This window comes from Mustela putorius, unplaced genomic scaffold (genome assembly GCF_011764305.1).
Source record: "Mustela putorius furo isolate JIRA1106 unplaced genomic scaffold, ASM1176430v1.1 tig00003845_pilon_pilon_pilon, whole genome shotgun sequence".
Lineage (NCBI taxonomy): Eukaryota > Metazoa > Chordata > Mammalia > Carnivora > Mustelidae > Mustela > Mustela putorius.
The window spans coordinates 49,498,162-49,522,703 of NW_025421998.1; the positions used below are offsets into that span (position 1 = coordinate 49,498,162).

General features: G+C 35.9%; 1 protein-coding gene across 1 annotated transcript in view; it reads left to right on the forward strand.

The window, feature by feature from the left end:
* Positions 1-936: 936 nt before the first annotated feature.
* The window catches only part of AHR (aryl hydrocarbon receptor), a 50,726-nt gene continuing 27,120 nt past the window's right edge, over positions 937-24,542 (forward strand). The window contains exons 1-2 of the mRNA XM_004743389.3: positions 937-1,147; positions 12,114-12,301. Coding sequence (XP_004743446.1) covers positions 1,083-1,147; positions 12,114-12,301 — 253 coding nt within the window. The 5' untranslated portion in view covers positions 937-1,082. The remainder of the gene's footprint in view (positions 1,148-12,113; positions 12,302-24,542) is intronic.

Genomic DNA, 24,542 nt, shown 5'->3' on the forward strand with positions numbered 1-24,542 from the left:
AACAAAACTAAAGGCCAGGGAAACTCTCAGCCTTCAAGTTCAACGGGTACGTGGCCTCCTGAATGAAGTCTTGCCCTCTAGGAAAATATTTAGAGCCCCATTGGTTATCTGCCAACTCGCTCTAATTCTTAGCCATAAGTTTGCTGAGTCACTCTCACGTAGGTGAAGTTAAGCTCACTATTTGGTCTGTGTGTGTTGCGCTACTCAAGCTACAAAGAGTTTGGCTACTGCATAATCTGTTGTCACACCTCTTTTCGGGACTGCAAATGTTTCCACAGAGCCCACCCCCTCGACCTCAAGAAGATGGCTACTGGAAGGGAGGGCGGGGGCGCGTCGTTACGTCTTCCGTCATCACACGCAGGGAGGGTGGGGACCTCAAGGGAATGGGCTAGAGGGGTGGGGCCAATAGGATGGGGCGGGGCTACGAAGTGCTGGGCGGAGCCCGAGAGGGGTCGGGGGCGCGTCTGCTATTCAGCCGGTGTGTGCCGCGGCGAGAGGCGTCGCAGGGGGAGTCCACTCGACGCTCGGTCCCGAGAACGTGACCAGGACCAGAGACAGCCGCGTAGCCGAGCGGAAGCTGGTGGCACCAGAGTGCGGCCAGAGTCCGAGTTCGGCAGGCGGGAAGCACCCGGCATAGGGGAAGCCCCAGGAGCAGCGCGGCGGCGCCTCCCTTACCCAAGGGGCCGCGGCGACGGTCACGGGGCGCGGCGCCAGAGCGCGCGACCCAGGCCAGGACTCCAAACAAGCGGGCCAGGCTCCTCCTCCCCCCGGGCCGCCTCACCTGCGGTCGGCGCAGCGCCGCCTCCTCCCGTGCAGACGGCACCTGCGCCGCTTCGCTCACGGGTCTCCGCCCCTCGCCCTCCGCTCCAGACCCGGGTAACGCACCTGGCCGCGCGGGGCTGCTGGAGCCCCGGTTCGGGGCGCGCGGCGTCTGAGCCACCGCCTGGGGAGGACGCAGGTGGAGCGGGCGTGACTTCGTGGAAGCCGGCGCCGGCTGCTGCAGTCGTCCGGGTTGCTGCCGGATCCCGGGCACCGGGCAGTGTCGCCCGCTCCCGGGAAGGAGCCGCCGCCGGCTGGGCACCATGAACAGTAGCAGCGCCCACATCACCTATGCCAGTCGCAAGCGGCGGAAGCCGGTGCAGAAAACGTGAGTGTCGGGAGCGCGTCCCCTGTGCTGGTGCGGGGTGGGGGTGGGGGGCGCTACCCCGCCCCCAAATCCTCGCCGTCTAGAGATTAGGTTCATTCCTGATACAGGCTGTGGAATCGAGATTTGGAGGCCAGCGGGGAGACCCAGGCCTTGGATTTTTCAATTTTTAATTACTGCATTTAAAAAATTGCGCGCCTCCCCCGTCCCAGACGCGCACGCACCCTCTCGCACCCCCATCCTTCTGCACCCTTGTTCTCTTTTCTGTGTTCCTAATTTGTTGACAGGTCTAGCCTGCCCTATGGGGCTGGTGGATTAGTTAACATAAAACCGCCTTGAAATCCCCTTCCACTTTTAATATCCTCATGGGTTAGGTTAAAGTACGGTTATTATTCCCATTCCTTGGTAGGGCCAGATGTTTTAAAGAGCTAAACACGTGCCGTCTGTAAGAAAGGCTCTGAGTTCCTGTGAAGATATTTTTCGGTCCCTGCAACTGGGTTTCTGCTGCGCTTCTATATACTTATTTGGCAGTAATTTTGTAGCGCTCAGCGTGATCTATCGGTAAAATATATAGAGGTGGTAGCGGGGATGAGTGAGTGTGGTGGACAGGATATAGTGGGGGATTTGTATGTTCAGCCACCCTTTGGGGGAACTTCCTTACACTTTAGAGGTGGTTTTAGGGTGTGTGAATTGAAAGATTTGGAGCTGGAATTATTGAGACAGACGTTTGCATTCCTAGCATCTTTTTTTAATTACCTTTTCCTCCTGCTTCCAAGTTTGTCAATTCTAATTGAGCTATTAGAAACTTAGATATTTTGTTTGTTTTGGTGAGATATTTGTGTAAGATGGTAAATACTTTAAGATAACGTTTCAGAAAAAAAATCTGTGCTTGACACAGATTGACTGCTGGGAGTTGGCTGTATTCATGTGTTTATTATTAATGATGATCTTTGGAGTTACTTAACATTTTTCAAATTTTCATAAACCATTTTAAGAACACAAAGGTTTACTCAGCACAAATCAGAAGTGTGCATTTTGCTTAAAACTTAATTTAGGTCATTAATCCAGCTCAGAAAAGTAACAGTTTAAAATTTTGATTTGGAACCAGTAGCTTGATTTTTCATTATTTTCATTATGTTTCATTATTCTGGAGTTTTAATTTCCTTTTAGAATTTCAGTTATCATAGTTCTTCAGATTTAGGGTTGGCATTAACAGAGGACATTAACCTATAAATATACTGATTAAAATTCAAAGTCTTATCCTGCAGTGGGGCTGACATTAGGAATACTGCCTAGTCAGCAGTTTTGTGTCTTGGAAGTTCTGTGACATGTGTTTTGTGGAGTGGTTTCTTATATAAAAATGTATTCGCCTAACTTAACCTTGTCTTTGATGGTTATTTAAAATTGAGAGGTATCCCAAATGCCTGTTCTATGTATTTATTAATACAGTAGTACACTTAGCATAATATAAAATAGAGACATCATGGATTTTATATGTATGGTTAGAAAACTTGAACATCTTCCTGGTGAATTTTTAGGTTTCAGTCATTGTTGTAACAAAGTATCTAGATGACTTTAAAAAAAATCAAAAGCCTTAGTATTGTATTCATTATAAAGTTTAACAACTTTGGCTTTAATTAACATTTTATTAAAGATCTTCCCTTTAAATATATTACATTTTTTATTTGTATAAGATGTACCTTTCATTATTTTATCTTAACATTTTAATAGACTTTCTAAAACCTTTTAATATATTTGTATTTAATAATCTCTTATAATACGGTGTAACTAAAGCATTTTCCACATTCACCTTCATTTTATTTTAGTTAGTATAGATGTTTATCAGATCTCTGTTGAGTGCCATGCATTGCTTCTAGTCATATAAATACATCAAAATGTCACTACATTGCTTCCTAAGAAAAGCCTACTACTGGCATTTACAGAATCAGGTGAAATTGATTATAACTTTTTACCTGAATGAAAAAATGGTTCACTCTAGAAGGCAATTAATCAAAGTTCATTTTAGGAATGTAGCCATAAAACCTAATATTAAATTTAATATTAATTTTTAGATACTAGTTTTTAGTTAATGAGGTCTAAAATAGGCCAGTATTGTCAGAAAAATAGATCGAGTCTGAGCTGAAAATGCTATAGAGATCTATTTAATTTTAATCCCTTAAGTGAGAGTCATTTTATTTTAATGAAAAAATGTGCTATTATAATTATAGGACTGTTACTTAGACAGTCATTTTAATATACAGTTCCAAAAATTTTGGTATTAAGTAGGTGATAACTTTAAGTTCTTCCAGTGCCATCTTCAGTTGAATTTATCAAACAAGATAAACTCCCTCTAGTGGCAAATCTCACATTGAAAATTATCTAATTGATAGGAAATATAACTTCTGTGTGTTCAATTTAATGCCACTAAAGTATCTTGTATATAGTGGATGCTCACTAAATGTTTCCCTTCTTTTTGGAGTAATTAAATTAGGAAATTAAAGCATATGAACCAACCTTGCACCAGACCCATGTTCTAAAAGCATTTTCATAAGATACCCTTAGCAATGGATTCTTTTGTAACTTTCCTTAAAGTGTTGCTCTATATGTAATAACCATGCTTGGAAGGCAGACAGTTTTTTTTGTTTTTTTTTTTAACTCAAATTTTTTCCCGTTTTATTTTCTTTGGAGATGAAAGTATTTTCATTTGCTTACTTTGGTTAGTTAACTTTCTTAATTTGTCTCATCAAAATAGGTTAAAAACACACTATTGAGTTAAACAATCTTTTTTCTTAATAATAACTTTATATATTTTTATAGTTTAAAAATTTTATTACTACAGAGAAAGTTTTAGTGGAACTTCAATTTACTGTATTTCTAGAAAGGTATTACTGATCGTTGGTAAATAATAGGTGTTGAGTAAATACTATCTATGCTTAAAAATGATAATCACAGTAATGGTGGTCAAATAGCCATCATGAAATGTCAGAACTGGTAATAACTTCTTAGTCTTGGATGATTCTTTTTCCTTATTAACATAATAATGTTATATAATACAAAAGAATGGTCTTTCCTGCAATATTTGCTAAATTGCTGTTCTGTTTAAGTCCAATGAGCCTCATTTATATAATACTTAGTAAAATTCTGTATTGTCTTACTAAAAATGTTTTATATAAATGTACTATGATACCATTCTAAATAGCTTTTAAAATAAAAAGATAAGTCTTTTGAATTACATAATTATTGCTTCACCATCATTTTTCTCTCAGATGGTTTAACTTAGTTTGTACATAGTGACCGTAGAGACTCTTACATATTGGAACTGTGAATTGAGTAAGTGAAAGTGTTCAGTTATCAGCATTTGTGGAAAATAAATAGCAAATAGAGGGAAAAGTGAGAAATAAATTGAAGGAGCTTTAGGTCTAAGTTAAAGAATAAGGTCTAGTTTCCTTGCTTTTGTAGATCTGAGCAAGTGATTGACCAAGAGAGCAGGACAGTCAGCACCTATACTACCACTTTCACAACTAAACTTAACAGAACAAAAGCTTGTTATACACTGTAAAGGTTGTTAATGATATAAATGAAACGGAAATGTTAAAGTCTATTCTTTAAAGAATTTCAGCTTACGTTATCATAGAACAATCAGTTCTCCTGTAAGAGGCAGTATATGATTATGTTCTCAGTTATGGTTAGACTGAAAGGTGCTACTCCACTGACAAATAAACTTACAGAGTACGTGCTTAGCATTGTATGTAGTTAGAACAAGTACTTAGAAATCAATACCATGCAAATCTCTAACGATAGTACATTTCTGCTTCCACAGTTCTTTGAAAGTGGATTTTTTTGCACAGTGGTTTAATTATCAAAAAGCTACTGTTTGTTAGGACTTATTGTAATATTTGTGTGCATGGTGCTTTATATACACTTTATTTTAAAATGGTAGTATGAAAGGTATTATTATTTGTTTTATAGATGGAAATCTGAGGTTCAGATTCGGCATTGTCGGGTAGTAAATGAAAAAACCTGAGTTTGAATATCAGATTTCAGGTTTTATGGCTCCAAAGCTTATGTTATTACCAACTTCACAGTATTGCTCATGTGAATAAGTTTAGTGATACATAAGGCACACCTGTATATTAGGGATTTCCTGAATGTCCAGTGTTTCTCCTTAGATACTTAGTGTTCTGAAATACATGACTTACCATTTCCCAGACTTTTGTTTAACTCCATACTTGCACTCATGCTCTTTCCTCTTAGTCTTTTCCTACAATCTTCTTAATTTACTCCCTCCCTCCCTCCCTCCCTTTAAAATACTGTTTTCAGTGGCTGCATAGTATTCCATCATGTGAATATTCCATAACTTAACTGTTTTTCCTTTGGGAGTAAATTCTGTTATTTCCAACCTTTTAATACTTTAGTATTTCAGAGAATACTCCTTAGATACATGAATTTCAGGCAAATCTTAGTTGTTTCCTTAGAAAAAATTCCTGTAAGTGGAATTTGGAAGTTCAAAGTTTTATATGTATACTTTCAAGGTGGAGCCAAATGTGCTCTGAAACATAGTGTCAAATTACTCTACAGAAGATTTATTCCTATTGGTTATATGTGAGAGTGTCTGTGCCCTTGCATTTTTGCTTTAAAATGTGGTTTGTCAATTTCATAGGCAAAAAAGACAGGAGGGATAGGTAATTGAACATAAATGTTGGAAATGTAAATGTGTATGTGTGTGGTATGTTGTAGTCATAGTAGTTACTAATAGTATAAATGGAGATTTTTCTTCTTGAGGTATCCTTTACATATTGCTTTGCTTTGTCTTATATTTTTCAGTTGTTTGTTGGCTTTCCTCCCTATTTTTGATTGAATTTTTTTTTTGGCAGCGTATTCCTATTAACACATGCACAGTTAAGAAAGTCAGTAAATTAAAAAAAAAAAGTCAGTAAATTGTGTATAATGCTTTCTTCTTTTTAGCCTATCAGGTATTATCTGTTGATCTTTTATTGTCATAATTAATTAGTGTTCTTTCATTTCGCCTTTGCCCTCATCTTTCTTCACCCTCCCAGTATAACTTTATCACTATTTTAAATACACTTTTGATGCTTCATTATTTTTTGACTGTAAATATTGTTTACTGCTGAGCTAAGTAATATGCTATGATTACATTTTCCTTCCTCCTGTTCTATGTTATCATTGATTTTGTTTCTATCTATTTTTCATCTTCTTATTAATATCTGGGTTTTAGTTCTCTGTTAGGTTTATTGTTTCTGTCTCATGTTTTCCCTGTCTGGCATGACTTGTTTGAAGAGAATGGTCTTTGTAGAGGGCTATATGCTTTGTGGTCATGAAGCTGGAAGTGAGTTACCTGTCTTTTAAGATCTGATTTACATGTCACATCTTCATGAAACCTGCCCTCATTACTCTACCTGCTCTTACTTTTCTCAACTCTTGGGCATCACTTTTGTGGCAACTGGATTATTGTATGATACATTGTGTTTGATTTTGCCTTATTACAGTGCATCTCCTTCTAGTAAAAAAGATAAATTCTTTAAGGTTAGGTCAGTCTTTTATTTGTCCTTGTGACAACAAGAGCTTCCTAGTATCATGCATATGGGTATTTGGGCATTGTTTACTAACTTAACGACTGACCACTTACAATTTTTGTTTTAGTGCTTTAGGTATGGTAGATATATTTTATGTGTGTTCCAATGGAAATATTTTTTAAAAAGTATATATATATTTTTTTAAAAATATATTTTATTTATTTGACAGACAGAGATCACAAGTAGGCAGAGAAGCAGGCAGAGATAGAGGAGGAAGCAGGCTCCCCGCTAAGCAGAGATCCCAGGACCCTGGGATCATGACCTGAGCCAAAGGCAGAGGCTTTAACCCACTGAGCCACCCAGGCGCCCCTTAAAGAAGTATATTAACATAAGAAGAGGTAAAAGGCAATATTTGCAGTAAGTTTTTTCAGGATTTTGGGAGTAACCAGGATTTCTAGGGCATATTTCATGGTCTGGTTTTCGCCTATAAGGTCCTAGAGACTGTAAAGTATTTGTACGTTATTGCCTCTTGCCTCAGAAGAAAGGACTTATCACAGCTATAGAGTGACAGCAAGAGAGTGACTGAAGAAATATGACTCATTAAAAGTGGCTTCCAGCTAGAATTCTCCAAAGTTTTTATAGATGTTTTTCTCCCCATCTAGGGAAATAAAATATTCACCTGTATTCAGCTTGCCAGTGAAATTTTACTTCATTTGTGTTAAAGATCACTTCTCCAACATTACATTAATCATATAATTTAAGACATCACACATTCAGCATTTACATTCAGAGATAAATAAGTGCACACTGAAGCCATGGGGTGGAAATGATGAATGAATGGCTTGAGTATAGTCACTAGGGTACAGAGATTTACTGAAGAATATTTCACTTGGCTGTTGGCTTGAGTGAAGATTATTACCATATCACATGGAGAGAAGGGGCTGCCTAAGTTCTGGAAAATATGAATGAGAGACACTGGAAGTAAAGACAAACAATTTATTAGTATATGGAATAAACATTTGGGAGAAATCACTGAGAGGAAAATGCTGATAGAGCAGACTCAGTACTGCAGTAGGTAATCTCTATTAGAAAATGTTGCTTTAATCTCAAAGGATTACTAAAGCTATATCTTTGCATGTCATTTGAGGTTTTATGATAAATGTATAAAAACAAACATTTACAGTTAAGGTGATTTTTATGACTAAACTGGGTTAAAATTTTAACTTTGCGTTCTGCACTGGGCACTAGAGATGCCCCTAAGACATTCTACACTGGGATATGAAAAAGGCTTTAAAGATGGCGCTCAAACTGGCATTGGATGTGCTGTTGGGCTTGTTAACAAGAGTACTAACAGCACACAGGGCTTTAAAACAGAAGCACGGCAGGCAGTCAACTAGAGTCTTGATTTCACAACAGTTCTGATTTGCAGGTTGGGACAAGGTTTCTGAGGTAAAGTTTAAAAAAACATAATAAATAGCTCCTTTGCTATATCAACATCAGTGGTCTCTATTTCAAGAGATAGCTACTTCAGATCTTTCAAATCTAATCTTATAGGGATGTTTGTTTGTATTTCAGATGTGGCTTTTTATTTAAATAGATGCTTGGCACTATATTTTGGCATAGATTTAAAGGCAGTAACAAAAGTAAAAGTACTAGTGTAACCAAAGTCGAGTGTAATGGATGTAAGTTTACTCTCTATATTTATTAAATGCATCTTTAAAATGTATAGATAAGGATGAAATAGTTTCACAAAATAGTTCTGAATATTTCTTACAAAATCAGTGAAAAAGCATGTCATGTCTATCACTTTAGCTTTTACAACAGTGTATTTGAAATGCCATGCCCTCTGGATACTTCTCAGCTCTGACCTTACTTCTTTTTCTGTACATTTGATTTTGTTATGTAACTTTTAAAATATTTTGCCTTGGATATTTTCCCTTTTTCTTATAATTCATCCTCTGTTGTCTTTGCCTGTGCCTCATCCTCAGCCTTATACCTAAATTTGGTATCATCAAGGTCTGTCCTCAGGTCTCTTTCTCTTTGGTGTACCATCTCTTAGGAATATAGTTATTACCTCAAGCTACAAATTTCAGTTTAGTAACCTCTCCTTCATTCAGTGTTTTCCTCTTCCATACTTTCTGTGCCCCATCAGCAAACATTTGTGTCTTGGTATACAGCAAACTTCGTGGTGGGCACAAAGTGCTATGTTTAAACATCTCATGCCAGGCCTTACTATGTGTACTGTCACTGCCTTTGGTGAGGCTCTGATTACTTTTTTTCTGGATGCTTCTGATCAGCAGACATTAATTGAAAGTTCACTCTATGTCAAGTACTGTGCTGAGCAATAGAGATACAAAAATGATAAAAGCTACATAGTAATAAGAACAACAAACAAGTATATGTAACACCGGTTATGTAACTTAGGAAATTTGATCGCATGCTAAACCTTCCATAATGTGCATAATAACACACGGGAGCTATGGGCAGTTTGACATCTTTCAGAGAAGTGTTTTGCCCTAGCTCAGGTTTGAAGTCCGCTGCGAGCCAGCATAAGATAGGCAGCAGTACCAGGTGGAGGAATATCTTGAATGCTCTTTTTCTTCTCTGTGTCCTATCAGTTTGTCTTGCCTCGAGGTTTGTTACTGTCTTCTCCCTGATGTTTTATAATCATTGCTGGAAAGCTACCAGGAGTGCAAGATTTCAGTTTCAGCTTGTTGGAAATGCTATCTGCACAGGATATTCCTTAATGGAGTGGTTGTGTAAGACATTTGCATCTGATGCCTAAGGTACAGAAGTAGTACAGGAGGGATGCGTTGTGAGTAGGGCAGGGAGGACTTCACAAAAGTGATCGAATTGAGCAGGGCTTTGAAGCTAATGGAAGAGAACAGGAGAATTCTGGAGAGTAGCATGTATGAAGCACCAAAATATATATTGGTAACAAAGTAATTTCTTCCCTCTGGCATATAATGGACAGGAAAGGATTTGGTTGGAGGAATGAGGCCAGACGACAGTGGACCGTAAAAGATCCAGAAGCATTTTTTTTTTTTTTTTTTTTTGCTAGGCTAAGGAACATGGGACTGTGCAGAGCCACTGACATGGATTTGATTTGAGGAGTGACATGGATTTGTATTTCAGAAAGCGGTGCTAGCTTGGGTGAGAGCTGCCCTGCATTTCATCCTCTCCATAGCCAGAGTCAGCTTAGTAAAATACAAGACTGGTCATTTAAATCCCAGCTGAAAGATGAGTCCTAGATACCAAAGTCTAACTTTATACCATTTCTGGGAGGAATTTTGCTGTTTGCTCGGTCTTCAACATTTTTTCATTAGATACCCACAGGGCTCACTCTTTGGCCATAGCTATGTCAGTACTGCAGCAGAACACCCGAGATCCTTCCCAGCTCTCAAAACCAGCACCCTTGTCACTCCTTAATTCCTTCTCTTGCTTCTTATTTTTCTTCTTAACACTTACCAGTCCACAAAGTCTTATGTTTGTTCATTCATTTATTTATTTGTGTCTTCCACTGAAATGTAAGCTTCATGAGAACAGGAACTTTAGTATGCATTGTTCTCTGCTGGGTCGTCTGTGATTGGCGCACGGTAGGCGGTCACTGTTGCCAGAATGTGGCCTAACTAGCTTCCCCCTTCTCCTCTCTCTTGCTCTTTAGGCTTCACACTCCACACAGGGAACTTATCACAGTTCATCATTTCTCGGTCCTCCCTCCTCCTGAAACTTCCTTCATCTTTAAAGGCCCATCTCAGATATCAACTTGTCTATAAAAATATTTTTTCAAACCTTTGCTCACATACTTTACTCCTATCATAATTTTTAAATATGTAGGAGAATGTCTTCCTTGACTACGCAGGACATGATAAGTACAAGGAAATATTTGTATTAACAAGTGATCAATCAGTAGAGAATTACTTAGTGAGGTCGGCATTCATTATAGGTAACATTTGGAATTCAGTTGAAATTAATTGAAGAAGTTTAAGATAATTTGAATTTGAGTATAAATGTAGTATGATTAGGGGAAAACACCTAGAGAAATAGTCACTAATTTCTGTTAAGTATGCACTGCAGTCTGGAGAAAGTACCTGATTTATTTTGTATTTATGCCATATACTTTATCAATTTTTTAACTCTTATTTTTGTGGAAATAAAGTAAATGGTAATAAAAATAGAAACAGATAAGTTCTAGAAATTATTTGTTAGGGACAATATTAAAACATTTAAATTTTATATTGACTTATTAATATATAAAGTATTCACCATATATGACATTGAAAACAAAGTATCTAGAAATATTTGTGATTAAATCAAATTAATAGCACTATATTCAAGCCAGTTTCTATTTTTAAGATACTATAATTTGAATTGTTGAAAATGTCTTTGTTTTCTCAATAAAAACTAGGGTGGGGGAGTCTTTGTTGTAAGAATACCCTGCATACATTTTTATTTTATGGCAAATGGAAAGGTGCAGAAGCATGATCTACTTTGCTTTATAATATCTTCTCTATATTTCAGTATGGATGTCTGATGATCTGTAAATTCATTTTAAATAGTGGATATCTGCTGTGAAAACCTGGCTAAGCCCTTTGTGTGAAGTTACCCAGTTTCTCATTTCTAAGCTCAAGTTCTACTGCTAACCATAAATATCTTTTCTGTCTTATGAAAATCATGCTAAGTGTTGGAGTTTCATTGAATTTTCTAATTGAGATATTAACTATGAGAGCTAATATTTATTTGTAATTATTGACCAGTCCTAAAAGCAAAATTTGTGAGTAATCACAGTTAACATCTGATATCTGTTAATCAATGAGTATAAATAAACAAAGTCAATTTTTTTTTTTTTCAATGTTGAGGACCCCATTAGATGCTGGATGACCATCTGGAGGTACCAGAGGGCTTTGAATACTTTTCACTTGACACTGATGAAAGTGTTAAATAGAGGAAGTTGGGGGTGATAAAGATAAGCTTTTTATTTAGGGTAGCTCTTATCTATCTACATCACAAATTGTTCCAAGATGCTTCTTGTAGAAGATAGCAAAAGAAGCATAATTTTTACATAATTTATTACAGATTTCTTTTTTTTTCTTTCCATAACAATGGCTGGGTTTGAAGAAAAATACACTAGGATTTGTTATTGGGAATCATGATACCACAAATGTATGAAGTAGAGGAAGTATAAGGTATGTAAGATGTACTCAGCATTTTCTTAAGATTCCATAAGGTTTTAATAAAACATTATGAAGAATTTTACCCACCCCCTTGTTTATCTTAATTAAAATATGAAAGGAGTATTTTGAGAGGATTTATGTTAACTTGAAGTAGATTTTAGGTGTTTGTTTTATTAGAGAAATATTTAGGAGCTATAATACAACAGAAATTTTTGCTCTATGTAGTTTAAAGTATTTTGTGGTATTTTGTTTGTTTTTCAGTGTCAAGCCAATCCCAGCTGAAGGAATCAAGTCAAATCCTTCCAAGCGACATAGAGACCGACTTAATACAGAGTTGGACCGTTTGGCCAGTCTGCTCCCTTTTCCCCAAGATGTTATTAATAAGCTGGACAAACTTTCAGTTCTCAGGCTTAGTGTCAGTTACCTAAGAGCCAAGAGCTTCTTTGATGGTAAGAAGTTTTGTTTATTAATGTATGGTAAAATTTAAGTAACAAAGCCAAAATTTTAGTATTTCTAAAAATAAGTGTTCCAGATTCATTCATCAAAAAGATGCTGCCACTTAAAGGACATGTGGTGTCATCCTTTGAAAATCGTATATTTGAATGTTATGCCCCTATTAATTTGTCAGATTCCAGTTCTCTTTCTTCCAGTTCAAATTTTGAAAGTTTCTTTCTCTCTTTTTTTTAATGGACCAAAACACATATACTATAACATATTTTTGCTGATTTCTTTCAATATGTTTTGTGTAGATATTTCATTCTTTGAAAATTAGGTATACTTCTACTTTATGTTAACTGTGTAATTTACTCCAGGAAAATGTCCTTAAATTTTTTTCCACCGGAAAGAACATGTTATTATAGGAGTCAGTAGAATTGGATTTCACTTTCCATTGTGCCAATGACAAACTATTCAATTTTAATCAAACCACTTAGCTTCCCTATCCTTCATTTTACTTAGCCCTGAAGTTAGTAATTTGAGCTAGGTGGTTACCTTTTAACCATATGTTATTTCATAGTATTTTAAATGAAGTTTTTGTTTGAAGGCAATATTTCAGTGTATCTTCTCATGTAAAATAATTCCTCAGTTTCTCCTTTTATCTGTTTATAAGTAAGACATAGTTTTTTTTTTTTTTTTTCTTTCAGGAAATGTTCAGTCTTTTAAATATATCATGTTATTTTACAAACAGCAGTAAAGAATTAATGGTAGAAATCTCAGTGGCCTGTCAGGGCTTCTCAGACTTTAATGTGCTTACAAATCACATAGGGATCTTGTTAAGATGAAAGTTCTAATTCTGTAGGTAATTTCTGGTGGTAGCCAGAAATTTTGCATTTCTAACAAGCTCTCAGATGCTGCTGCTACTGTTGCCCTAGACACATTTACAGATGCTTGAATTTATAATTTGTGTTTAGAATATTGCAAAACAGTTAATTCCCTTTAGGTTTATATTTAAATGGTTTGAGTGCTTAGTCTGGACATTTTTTTCCTTTGCTTGCTGTGTATGTTCTTTATCTTGGATCAAAGCCATGTTGTTTAACAGTTGTGGTTTGGGCAATATACATTGATATGAGAATGATCCTTTCAGGGAAGATTATGCGGTTCAGGGTTTTATAGTGACACTTAATTTTTTTCTGACTTATCAAGTCTTTGAGTTTTCCGTTTTCATCTACACCAGATTCTTCATCTTGGAGATGGATTATGTGGTATTCAGTGGTGTGCGTGTGTATGTTTATCAACTAAATAGTCATTTTGTGATAGCTCTGGGACTAGAACCCTGGTTTCTAGATGTCCTGTGTTGTTTTTCCGAACCATAGGACAGTTACTTCTCTTTTCTAGGAATCATTTATATAATGAGTCCTGAAGACTTTCCCCTGATCTGTGGCTCTCAAAGTGCCGTCCCCAAACAAGCAGCAGTAGTGTCACCTGGGAACTTGTTAGAAATGCCAGGTCTTGGGCACCACCCTAGACCTGCAGAGTCAAACTCTGGTCGAGTGGTGGGTTAGATGCATGTGGCAGTTTGGGAGCCCCTGTTGTAGACTGTAACCTTGAGGCATTCCTGGCTTTGTGGAATGCTATCCTAACCCTCAGCATTTCTTCATGTGCGGTGCTCATGGCTTGATCTTTGGGTGGAGGGGTTCCATGACATGTAGGATGTGGTCCCTGCCCTTAGAGATTTTACAGCCTAGAAGCCAAAGAGATGTTATTCCTTGACTCTGGTAAAGATGAATTGATGTTAGTCATTTTGCCTTTTTCTTTTTCTGCTCCTCTGTAATGGGTAATCAAACTATAAATGTTAAAAAGTGAAAAAAAATGTATTTTTTGTGCTCTGTTTAAAAGTGATGGATCAGGATTGAAGCAGCTTAGCGAGTAGCCAGCTGCCATTTAAGTATTAAAATCATTACTCTTTTCTAGGCTGTGTGTGTGTGTGTGCGCGCGCGCACGCGTGCACACATGCTTGCGCTAATTAAGATAATATATGCATATTTAATGTATAAATTTATATATATGCATATATATGTGTTTATATTTTTTTCATGGTTAGACATGTCTGTCCTGTTCAGTACCTCAAGTAAAGGACATTCTAAGCCTACCTTATAAAGAATGCAATAGCTTAGCAGGGCTCATTACGGAGTTCTTAGGTATTAAAAATTATTTCCTTAACTTTTGATTAATGAGTTTATTTTTTATTCTGGTTCAGTGTATTTAACAGAAGGATCTTATTACCCTGTGTCATTCCTTCATCAATTATATTACTTTTAATTTTACATCCTTTGCATTACTGATGTTTTAACTACATTATGTATGAGAATAACATGGAAAGCCTATAAAAATGAACAGATTCTCGGGCATGTTCCTCTTATGCTGATTCTGTGTAGTTCCTATGTAGAACCAGGGAATCTGTATTTTTCATATGTATCCTAGGTGAGTCTGAGGCACTGATTTAACTTGGCTTTGATTATGTTTGTATATTTATTTGATTATGTCTGAAATTATGTCTTAAAATTTTTTTTCTTTGCCTTCAGAAAGACAAACTGAAATGTATAAAATTTTGGGAAGACTGTAAATGTGTTTGCTTAGGTTTCAGTGGAGTACATACCCTAAGTAGTTTCATAGGTTGTTCAATACAGGTACAGAATTAGGTGGAAGGTGAGGGAAATAATCAGTAGAAAAGATCCCATAGTCTTCTCCAGACCTCCATGATGCAGAAAGGCAGTGCGATAGTTTGTAAGGACAAAGACAACAAATTTTTCAAGATAATTCCTAAGACCTGCACATATACTAAATGGTGCAAACAAGGAGACTTGGAGCATGTTGACTGATGAGGATTTTTATGTGTAGTTAAAGCCAGTCTCCCACTATTAGGGAAACAGTATAGCGAAGTGAAGGGAAGCTCTAAGTGAATAACAGGATGCAAACAGGGGGTGTGTGAATTCCTGCGGAAAGAACAATATAAACGAGTAATCATACAATCTTGTTAGAAAGGAAACTCAAGTTTTACTGTAACAATAGATATTTTTCCAAGAAAATACATCTATTTATTGCGAGTTTAAATAATCCAGGTTGGGTGGATCTTCTTAAACTCTGGAGCCGTGACCTTACTGCTCTGATGGTCTGAAAAGAGCACTTCTAGTTTAAGTACAATAATATCTATCCATTTCTAATTAGTCAAAACATTGTGAGATATAACTTAGAAGTACTTGAACAAGATTTAGGTATTTTTCAGTTATGGTAAAGTAAGAAGCAATTTCCTTGTAATTTGATATTACACTTTATTCTAAATAGTGTGGGTGCTGAATTCACAAAAAAGAAAAAGGAGGAAAAAGATTTCTGTTCTCTAATAGTTCTAATAGTGTCTCAGCAACTGTGACAAATAGAGTATGGGAAACCCTTTAGAAATGTACCTATTCAATATTATTAATGCAATACTTAGGTAGCATTTTCAAGGGAAGTAAAAAGATCTGAAGTTTTGTTAGATACTGGTTTTGGTTTGAGCTGAAGAACTAATTGAGAAAATCTTTGGATGTTTAATCCTTGAAAACTCTAGAACTGTGTATCTTCTAGATAATGAAGAGACTCTTCAGGGAATTATTTTTTACTTCATACTCTGTTTATGTTGCAGATGAGCTAATCATTATAAAATTTTTCATTTTTATATTATCATGCTGTGGTTTTTCTGGTGTAGTTAAAAGTACTGCGCCTGTTTCACTAAATATAATGGGAACTCCTTAGGGATATTATGTGTACTGCTGTATCTTAAGCACTTAGAGCAATGTCTGACCCATGGTAGGCGGTCAGTAAATATTATCTCAGTTTCACTAACTTACATCTGAAAGACAATGTAAAATGCAAAAATTGAAATTCTAGATTAGGTACTTAAAAATATAGGTCTAGAACTTACTGTAAGACATTAATATTTTGTTCTTTCCAGATAATCTGTTAGTAGCCAATTATAGTTATTCATTCCATCAGTTATCTTCATCTCTATTTATAAATAAACAGATGTGAGAAATATTTTGTGGAATTATAGCCATAGAATATTGTACATGGCCTCTGATTGGCTGGCTCGTACAGTGAAACATGTATAAGGACTTAAGGATGCAAATGTGAAAGCTACATACATCTTTTTAGGACAAATTAGTATCAACTGTTACTGTTCTCAAATCAGTACTCCCTTTTGCATTCGTTAGCTATCTCTTTGCTCCTTTGCCTTCTCTTTACGGGTATTATCTTGTTCGTGGTTCACTGGTTGTTTTCTTCTTCGTTGGATGCTCCCAGCAGTCTGGCAATCTTGGTACTTTTAAAATTTTTGTCAGCATAGATGGAATGTGCAAATAGACTCAGTGTTTTTTAAAAAATCACTCCCTTTGTAAATTTGATAGGTTAAAAATTCCAGAATAAGGTGATACTTTATTTCTCGTTTCTGCACAGTGGACACATGTAGACATGTTTTAAGGATTAATAACCTCAATATATTAATAAGGAGAGACTAATTAAAATAGCAAAAGCTGTTTAAGTTCTATTCAGTTTCCACAGTAACACTGCATTTCTGTGTTACCTACTTTTTTCCCTGGAAGACTTCTAGAAATTACGTATCTTTGAGGTTTCTCCGTAGAGCCTTTAGTGTTTTTTTTAGAAAATAAATACCCCAAATCCAAAATTGATGTTTTCTGATGTTAGTAATTAAACATGGTAAAGGGCCATTTTTGCCTCTCAAGACCGATTAAGTTAGTGCAGACCTGAAGACAGTTAAATGACCAAATGGAGCTGTGATCTGACAAGTCAGTGTGGACTTGGGTCCTGGAAATACAGGCTGAAAGCCTAAAATCTTTAAAATTATTTTCAGACTTTTTCACCAAAATCTAGAATGTTAAGATTAAACCTTGCTTTGTTATAAAAAGAAAAGTGGAGCCTTAAAGTCACAAAATAGGTTTTGTTTTTGGTTTGGGTTTTTTTTTTTTTTTGCACAAAATGAGTATTAAACTCAAATACCATGTTACCTCTGAGAGGGAAGATATCTAATAAGTTTAAATAATTTAATGACTATGATCAATAATAGTTTATTTGGGGAGACTAGGATTTGGGTGGTTATAGCCCAGCTTCTGAAATTGGTTGATACAAAGGGAAAGGCTTGTTTCCTCCCGTATTGTGTCTCTCAGTGCCAGGTCAAACAGTGGACATTGGGCTTGTTGACCAATCGGAATCAGTAAGGTAGTGTTTATTCTTAGAAAGAGCACTTGCAGCACATAAAAAAAATTGGGTTAAATTTCATTATCACTTTTTAAAATATGCATCATTATATAAGTGTGTGTGTTTAAATTATTTTACCTTTGGACAACATCCCCAAAATTAAAAACATGGGTATGGTTAATTCATATCTCTGCTGAGACCCAAGTATCTAATGAGGTAGAAAAGGCAAAGAAGTTTTCTTTTAGTGAGGCAATAGTAGGGATCAGTGGCATGTAATATTTGTTATTTCAGTAAAATATTCATAGTACATATCACACCACTAAAATTTAATTGTTACCTGTGAGGTTTTTTACTTCCTCCATTATATCTTAGTCATGGGTTATTCTTTGTGGCATCTTTAGAACCGAGGTCTATAAATTTAATCTGTGGTAAGGAAACTTAGAAACAAGAAAGAGTTAATTTTGTCTAGGTGTTAGGAAGCCTGACAGAAGTGAGTTTGGGGACCTGAGTTTCTAATTCCCAGCTCCTGCCTTTATAGGGAACAGTTTCTGGTTAGTTTAAGAACTAGGTGACAGAGGAGAACGACATCCGATTCTTACACATACTTAAAACAATCATTACACATACTTAAAACAATCATTTTATAAAGTGTAATATTTACTTATTGGAATGTTCTAAATTCACGAAGTCAAAAAATGCTCTGAGAGGGGACGATGACAACAGGTAATTTACATGATGTGATGAGCTCACATTTATTCGATCTCATTGTTTACCAGGGATCTTTGTTGACTTTATTTTAAATTTAAAAATTATCTGTGCTCTTTCCTTCATCTTCCTTTTTTAAGTTATTTAACAGTTCATTTCCAGTTCATTAGGTTTTCAAAAGAGAGCTATTGTGTTTATTTATCTTCAGCTTGTGTGTTTCTCTGGATTTCAATCCTGTTTTGCTGTGTAACCCAGAACACTATCTTGAGAAACATACATATGGAAAATGAGTTTGAAAAAGCAGAGAAATGAATTATATAAAAAGCACTTGTGAAGTTGAAACTTTTTAAAGTTTGGTGGTTTTATATGTATGCTTTTCATTCATGGGATTTGTATGCTACTTTTACCTGCATTGCTATACTTGAAAGTCACTGTATACCAAGTAGTTTACAAAAATTTTGGTATCAAAGTATTACAGCAAATATGATTTCTTAATTCTAGAAATATCTGTGGTGGTTTGCCTAAAAGATGAGCACATTCAAAATCATCATATAGTATTGTTTCATCTATCTCTGGTATTATCTACTTTTTTATAATTGAGCCTTTTTTCCCCCACAATTCATATTCTAAAGCATGTAACTAATTATAACATTCATGATAGCCTCCATAACTAAAGCTATAAAATTTATAAATTCTTTTAAATTCTAATGCATGGCCTTTATTCTCAAATCTCTGCAAATTGAAACATGGTTGAATAAAAAGAATAGTAGAATATTCTTATTGAGTCTAGTTGAAGTTGTATTTAAATCCTGGCTCTTACATTTAATAATATGATCTTTTTGGATAAGGAATTTAATTTCTCTTTTCTTCAAATATTCTAACGTAGATTCATTAGGTTCTATGAATTTTTTTAAAATTTACTTTTAGAGCGAGTATGAGCAGGGGTGGGGGGGCAGAGGGAGTGAGAAAGAGAGAATCTCAAGTAGGCCATGTGCTCAACACAGAGCTGGGATGCTGCAGGGTTGATCTCATGACCCTGAGATCATGACCTGAGCTGAAATCAAGAATAAGATGCTAAACCAACTGAGCCACCCAGGTGTCCCAGATTCTATGAATAAATTTAGTATTTTATATAGGATATTTTCATCACTGAGTATTCGTTTGCTTTGACAAGTATTTCCAAACAAACAAGTAGTTAATTTGTTTGATTTTTTTATGTGGCTTTGTGATCTGGTTAGTAGAAATCTACAACATCTTCCTGTTATAGTGTTTTAGAAACTGTATTCACTTAGAGAACAAACAAGAGCCTGTGGTGAATTGCAGTTATGTTACCACTAAACATTTTATGTAGTAGTCATGTTTATGTCTTATTTTTAAAGCATGCTCTTACACAGCTTTTCTACTTTTTGATCAACCATTTAAAATCAGTAACTGAAATTCATTTATTCATAGGTGGAGATTTAGATTTTGGAGTCATTGTAATATAGTGGGAATAATACTCTAAATTATGAAAGTGAATAAAATATTCCAGAGGAGAGCAAATAGAATAACAGGAAAGATATCAGAGATGAGATGTTTTAAGTATGAATAGAAGTTGAGGAAAGCAAATCTGTGTGTATATAGAATATAAAACTGTGCTGAGGTGATAGTTTGCATAAAGATGCCTTCATTTGGAGTTTCAAGTTCTTAAATTAGGGGGTCAAAAGAAAATTGCACTTGAAAGTATAAACTAAAATGAAATTAAAGTCCATACAAAAAAATCTTAATACTACAGGAGTAGTTATTATGGTCCTTGATTGTCCATAGAAGCCAGAAAACCATTTAGGTATTTGCAGTGGGAAGTTGAGAAAGGAAACAAGCGTCACATCAAATCAATTTAACCTAAAATTGTATTGGATTATTCTGGTTTCTTCTAGCCTCAAATTTTCTCTTATTCAGTGGGGGTGCCTATTATGGTCAGTTTTACAGATATACTTTTGTCAGCTGGATTGTTGGTAGTGCCTGGTGTCATATGTCTTGGTCTATATGTTATGGAGGCAGCATTCCTTCTCTTTAACTTAGCATGGTGGAGGGAGATTGTCATAGAACAAAAGCACTGACAAGCAGGAGACATGGAGGCTAATCCTGTGGCCTTAGAGATGACCTTTAACCTCACTGTTGCCCAGGGTCTTCATCTTATCAGCATGGACAGTAAGAATGCTTGTGTGCCCCATGCTTTAAGTTTGTGGTGGATTTCTCCTAAAAAATGAGATGTGTGAAATCAATTTTATAATTAAAATTATTATATAAATTGTAATTATTTCTTGTGGAATACTGATATTTTACTTGTTTTAATGGATAATTTTGTGGTCATTGTGGAATATGCTTAGAGGCCATTCAGACCTGGTTGTCATATCATCTGACAATCTCTTGAATTAATTTTGTATTTTGATTTAGAGATGGAAACTTTGCTAATAAACTTTTTCGCCTTTTAGCATAATATGTAATAACTTATTCCCCCATATTGTTTCCTTTTTCAGAAGTGGCACACACCTAAATCTAGACAATTTATTCAGGGAGAGGTGACATGGCTTGTTTTGGTGAGGCTATAAACGCTGGGCAGAGTGCCTACTTGCTGTATTTGTATACATACAGAATTCTGATTCTTTGTGTCAGTCTTAAATTTTGTGCTTCTCTTTTGATCTTTGCAAAATTGGCATTGAGTTATTTCCTGAAGACATTCCTATTAATAAGAGCACTCTTTACGTAGAGGAATGATAACTTTAGAAAATAATAAAGCAGTGAGATCTGTAACATTTCTAAGTTATTTCCAAAACTGTGAATTTCCAAGATCATGAATTTCTGATGTCACTGATTCTTAAAACATGGCACCTGGTCCTCAGCATCACTTGGGAACTTCTTAGCAATGCAAACCATAAAACCCCACCCTAAACCTCCTAAATCAGAAATTTTATTTATTTATATATTTTTTATTTTATTGCGTCATGTTAGTCACCATACAGTACATCATTAGTTTTTGATGTAGTGTTCCATGATTCATTGTTTGTGTATAACACCCAGTGCTCCATGGAATACATGCCCCCCTTAATACCCACCACTGGGCTAACCCATCCCCCTACCCCCGTCTCCTCTAAAACCCTCAGTTTGTTTCCTGGAGTCCACAAGTCCACAGTCTCTCATGGTTAGTCTCCCCCTTTGATTCTAACCCCCCCTTCATTTTTCCCTTCCTGCTCCTAATGTCCTCAAATAAGTGAAACCATATGATAATTGTCTAGGTAACGCAGAAATTTTAGAGTGAAGTGCAGCAATGTGTTTTAATAGCCATAGCCTTCCTGTTGATTCTAATGTCTGAAATTTTGAGAGTCACTGCTCTACTTGATTAAAGTCTGCTGCAGAATGCAGTTTGAATTCCACTCTTGTATATGTGGAAAGCTCAGTGCAACTCCTTCCCCACTGAAAAGGTAAACTAACTGCTCTTGTTGGTTCTGTTAATTCAGTGACCTAACACAGTTGCGTGGAATTGTGTATAATGAAATTTGAAAGTGGGAAAATGTTAAACATCTTTGGAAGTTGGTTTCCACTTAATTGAGAGCTGGAATAGGTCTAACTTTTAAGGACTTACTCAGCTTTAAGATGATGTTTTTTAAGATTTGCTAAAAAGACTGTAAACTACGGTTATGCAACCTATATTCAATCATAAAGATATAAACAAACATTTGCATTTTTGAAAGCCTGAATTTAGTTTCATTCTGCCTTGGTGATTAGAAATTTCTAGGTAGGAAAAAAAAAAAACAAAAAACCTCTTAATATCATCAGAAACTATTGTGTAAACTGTGTAGACCTAATCTTTGTGTTTTAGAAAACTTAGGCTATAGTGTAGTCTTCTTTAGTTCCAGACTCTTCCTTCTTCCCCTCAAAAGAACACTATATTTATAAATAAATAACTTTGTGTTGAAATGAAATGTCTCTCTTACCCCAAAGCACATAGAAAAACCTCTCCTTAGGTACACTTAATATATTATTTAAATACTAATTCATCCTGGACTAAGCTAGGACTGTTTTCTTTATTTTTGAGAAATATTGTATTACTTAACTCTTTCTAATTTATAGAGGTTTATGTGGTTGAATTTTATAGTGATAGCTTTGCTTTCCTTTATGCTTCTATCACTGAGGGAATGGAATTTAACTTTTTCTGCCAGAAGTAATAAAGGAGATGATAAATATTATTATAAAATAAATTTAATTTGTATCAACACAAAGAGATTTAAAAGTCTTATGCTTTTTCCTGGCACAAGATATTTACCATGTCATCTTTCTGTTTAATTGAAAACTATAGTAACATTCAAAATATAGTTTACCACATGCCAGTATTTCTCCCTTATGAAATTCTCTGTTGAACGATTCAGAGCATGTTTTTCAAAGAGGAAATAGTTGGCTTGTAGGGAGAAGTGGAAATCCAAGCTTAGATGTATAAGGAAGGAAAATGCCATATAGCAAATGGATATGGTTAAATACTTGTGGGAGAAAAACTTGAATCAGTCGGTAAAATGACCATTTGTTAATGCTGTGATAATATTTATATTCTAAATTCCTTCATCGGTTAGATCAAATTCTTGTATAGTTGCTTCACTGATCTCTCAAAGAGGGGAAATAATTGAAATATTTCAGTGCTTTATTATCTTAATATTCCACAGGCTGTCTAAAGTCAGATCTTCATATTTTGGAAGGTAGAGTATTCTTGCAGATGGGGAGGATTTTATCATATGTCTGTTTGTTATAGCAAATGCTTCTCGAGTAGCAGAATTGGCTGTGACTTATTTTCAGATACTACATTTTTTTCCTATCAAATGTGAATTTAATTCTAGTGATATAATGTTTAAAGTATCCTGTGCAATCTGATTATGCATATAATTTTTATAATAACTTACAATTGTGAAGTACTTTCAAATCTATATTGTATAGTCGTCATAGCAGTCCTAATAGATTCTCTTTTTAGTGTCAGCTTTTCTTTCTTTTTTAAAAAATTATTTTTATTAACATATAATGTATTATTTGCCCGAAGGGTACAGGTCTGTGAATCATCAGGCTTACACATTTCACAGCATTCACCGTAGCGTATACCCTCCCCAATGTCCATAACCCAACCACCCTATCCCTACCCCCTTGCTCCCAGCAGCTCTCAGTTTGTTTCCTGAGATTAAGAGTCTCTTATGGTTTGTCTCCTTCCAGATCCCATCTTGTTTCATTTTTTCCTTCCCTACCCCCAACAATCCCCTACCCTGCCTCTCAAATTCCTCATATCAGGGACACCATAATTGTCTTTCTCTGATTGACTTATTTCACTCAGCATAATACCCTCTAGTTCTATCCACGTCATTGCAAACAGCAAGATTTCATTTCTTTTATGGCTGCATAGTATTCCATTGCATATATATATACCACATCTTCTTTATCCATTCATCTGTTGATGGACATATATGTTCTTTCCATAGTTTGGCTATTGTGGACATTGCTACTATAAACATTCAGGTGCACATGCCCCTTTGGATCACTACATTTGTATCTTTAGGGTAAATACCCAGTAGTGCAATTGCTGGGTCATAGGGTACCTGTATTTTCAACTTTTTGATGAACCTCCATGCTGTTTTCCGAAGTGGCTGCACGAGCTTGCATTCCCACTAACAGCGTAGGAGGGTTCCCCTTTCCATATCCTCACCAACGTCTGTTGTTTCTTCACTTGTTAACTTTAGCCATTCTGACTGGTATGAGGTGGTATCTCATTGTGGTTTTGATTTGTATTTCCCTGATGCTGAGTGATGTTGAGCACTTTTTCATGTCTGTTGGCCATATGGAGGTCTTCTTTGTGGAACTGTCCATGTCTTTTGCCCATTTCTTGACTGGATTATTTGTCTTTTGGGAGTTCAGTTTGATACAATCTTTATAGATTTTGGATACTAGCCCTTTATCTGCTATGTCATTTGCGAATATCTTCTCCCATTCTGTCGGTTGTCTTTTGGTTTTGTTGACTGTTTTCTTTGCTGTGCAAAAGCTTTTGATCTTGATGAAGTCCCAATAGTTCATTTTTGCCTTTGCTTCCCTTACCTGTGGTGATGTTTCTAGGAAGAGGTTGCTATGGCTGAGATCAAAGAAGTTGCTGCTTCTGTTCTCCTCAAAGATTTTGATGGATTTTTTTCTCACATTGAGTTCTTTCATCCACTTTGAGTCTATATTTTGTGTATGGTGTAAGGAAATGGCCCAGTTTCATTTTTCTGCATGTGGCTGTCCAATTTTCCCAACACC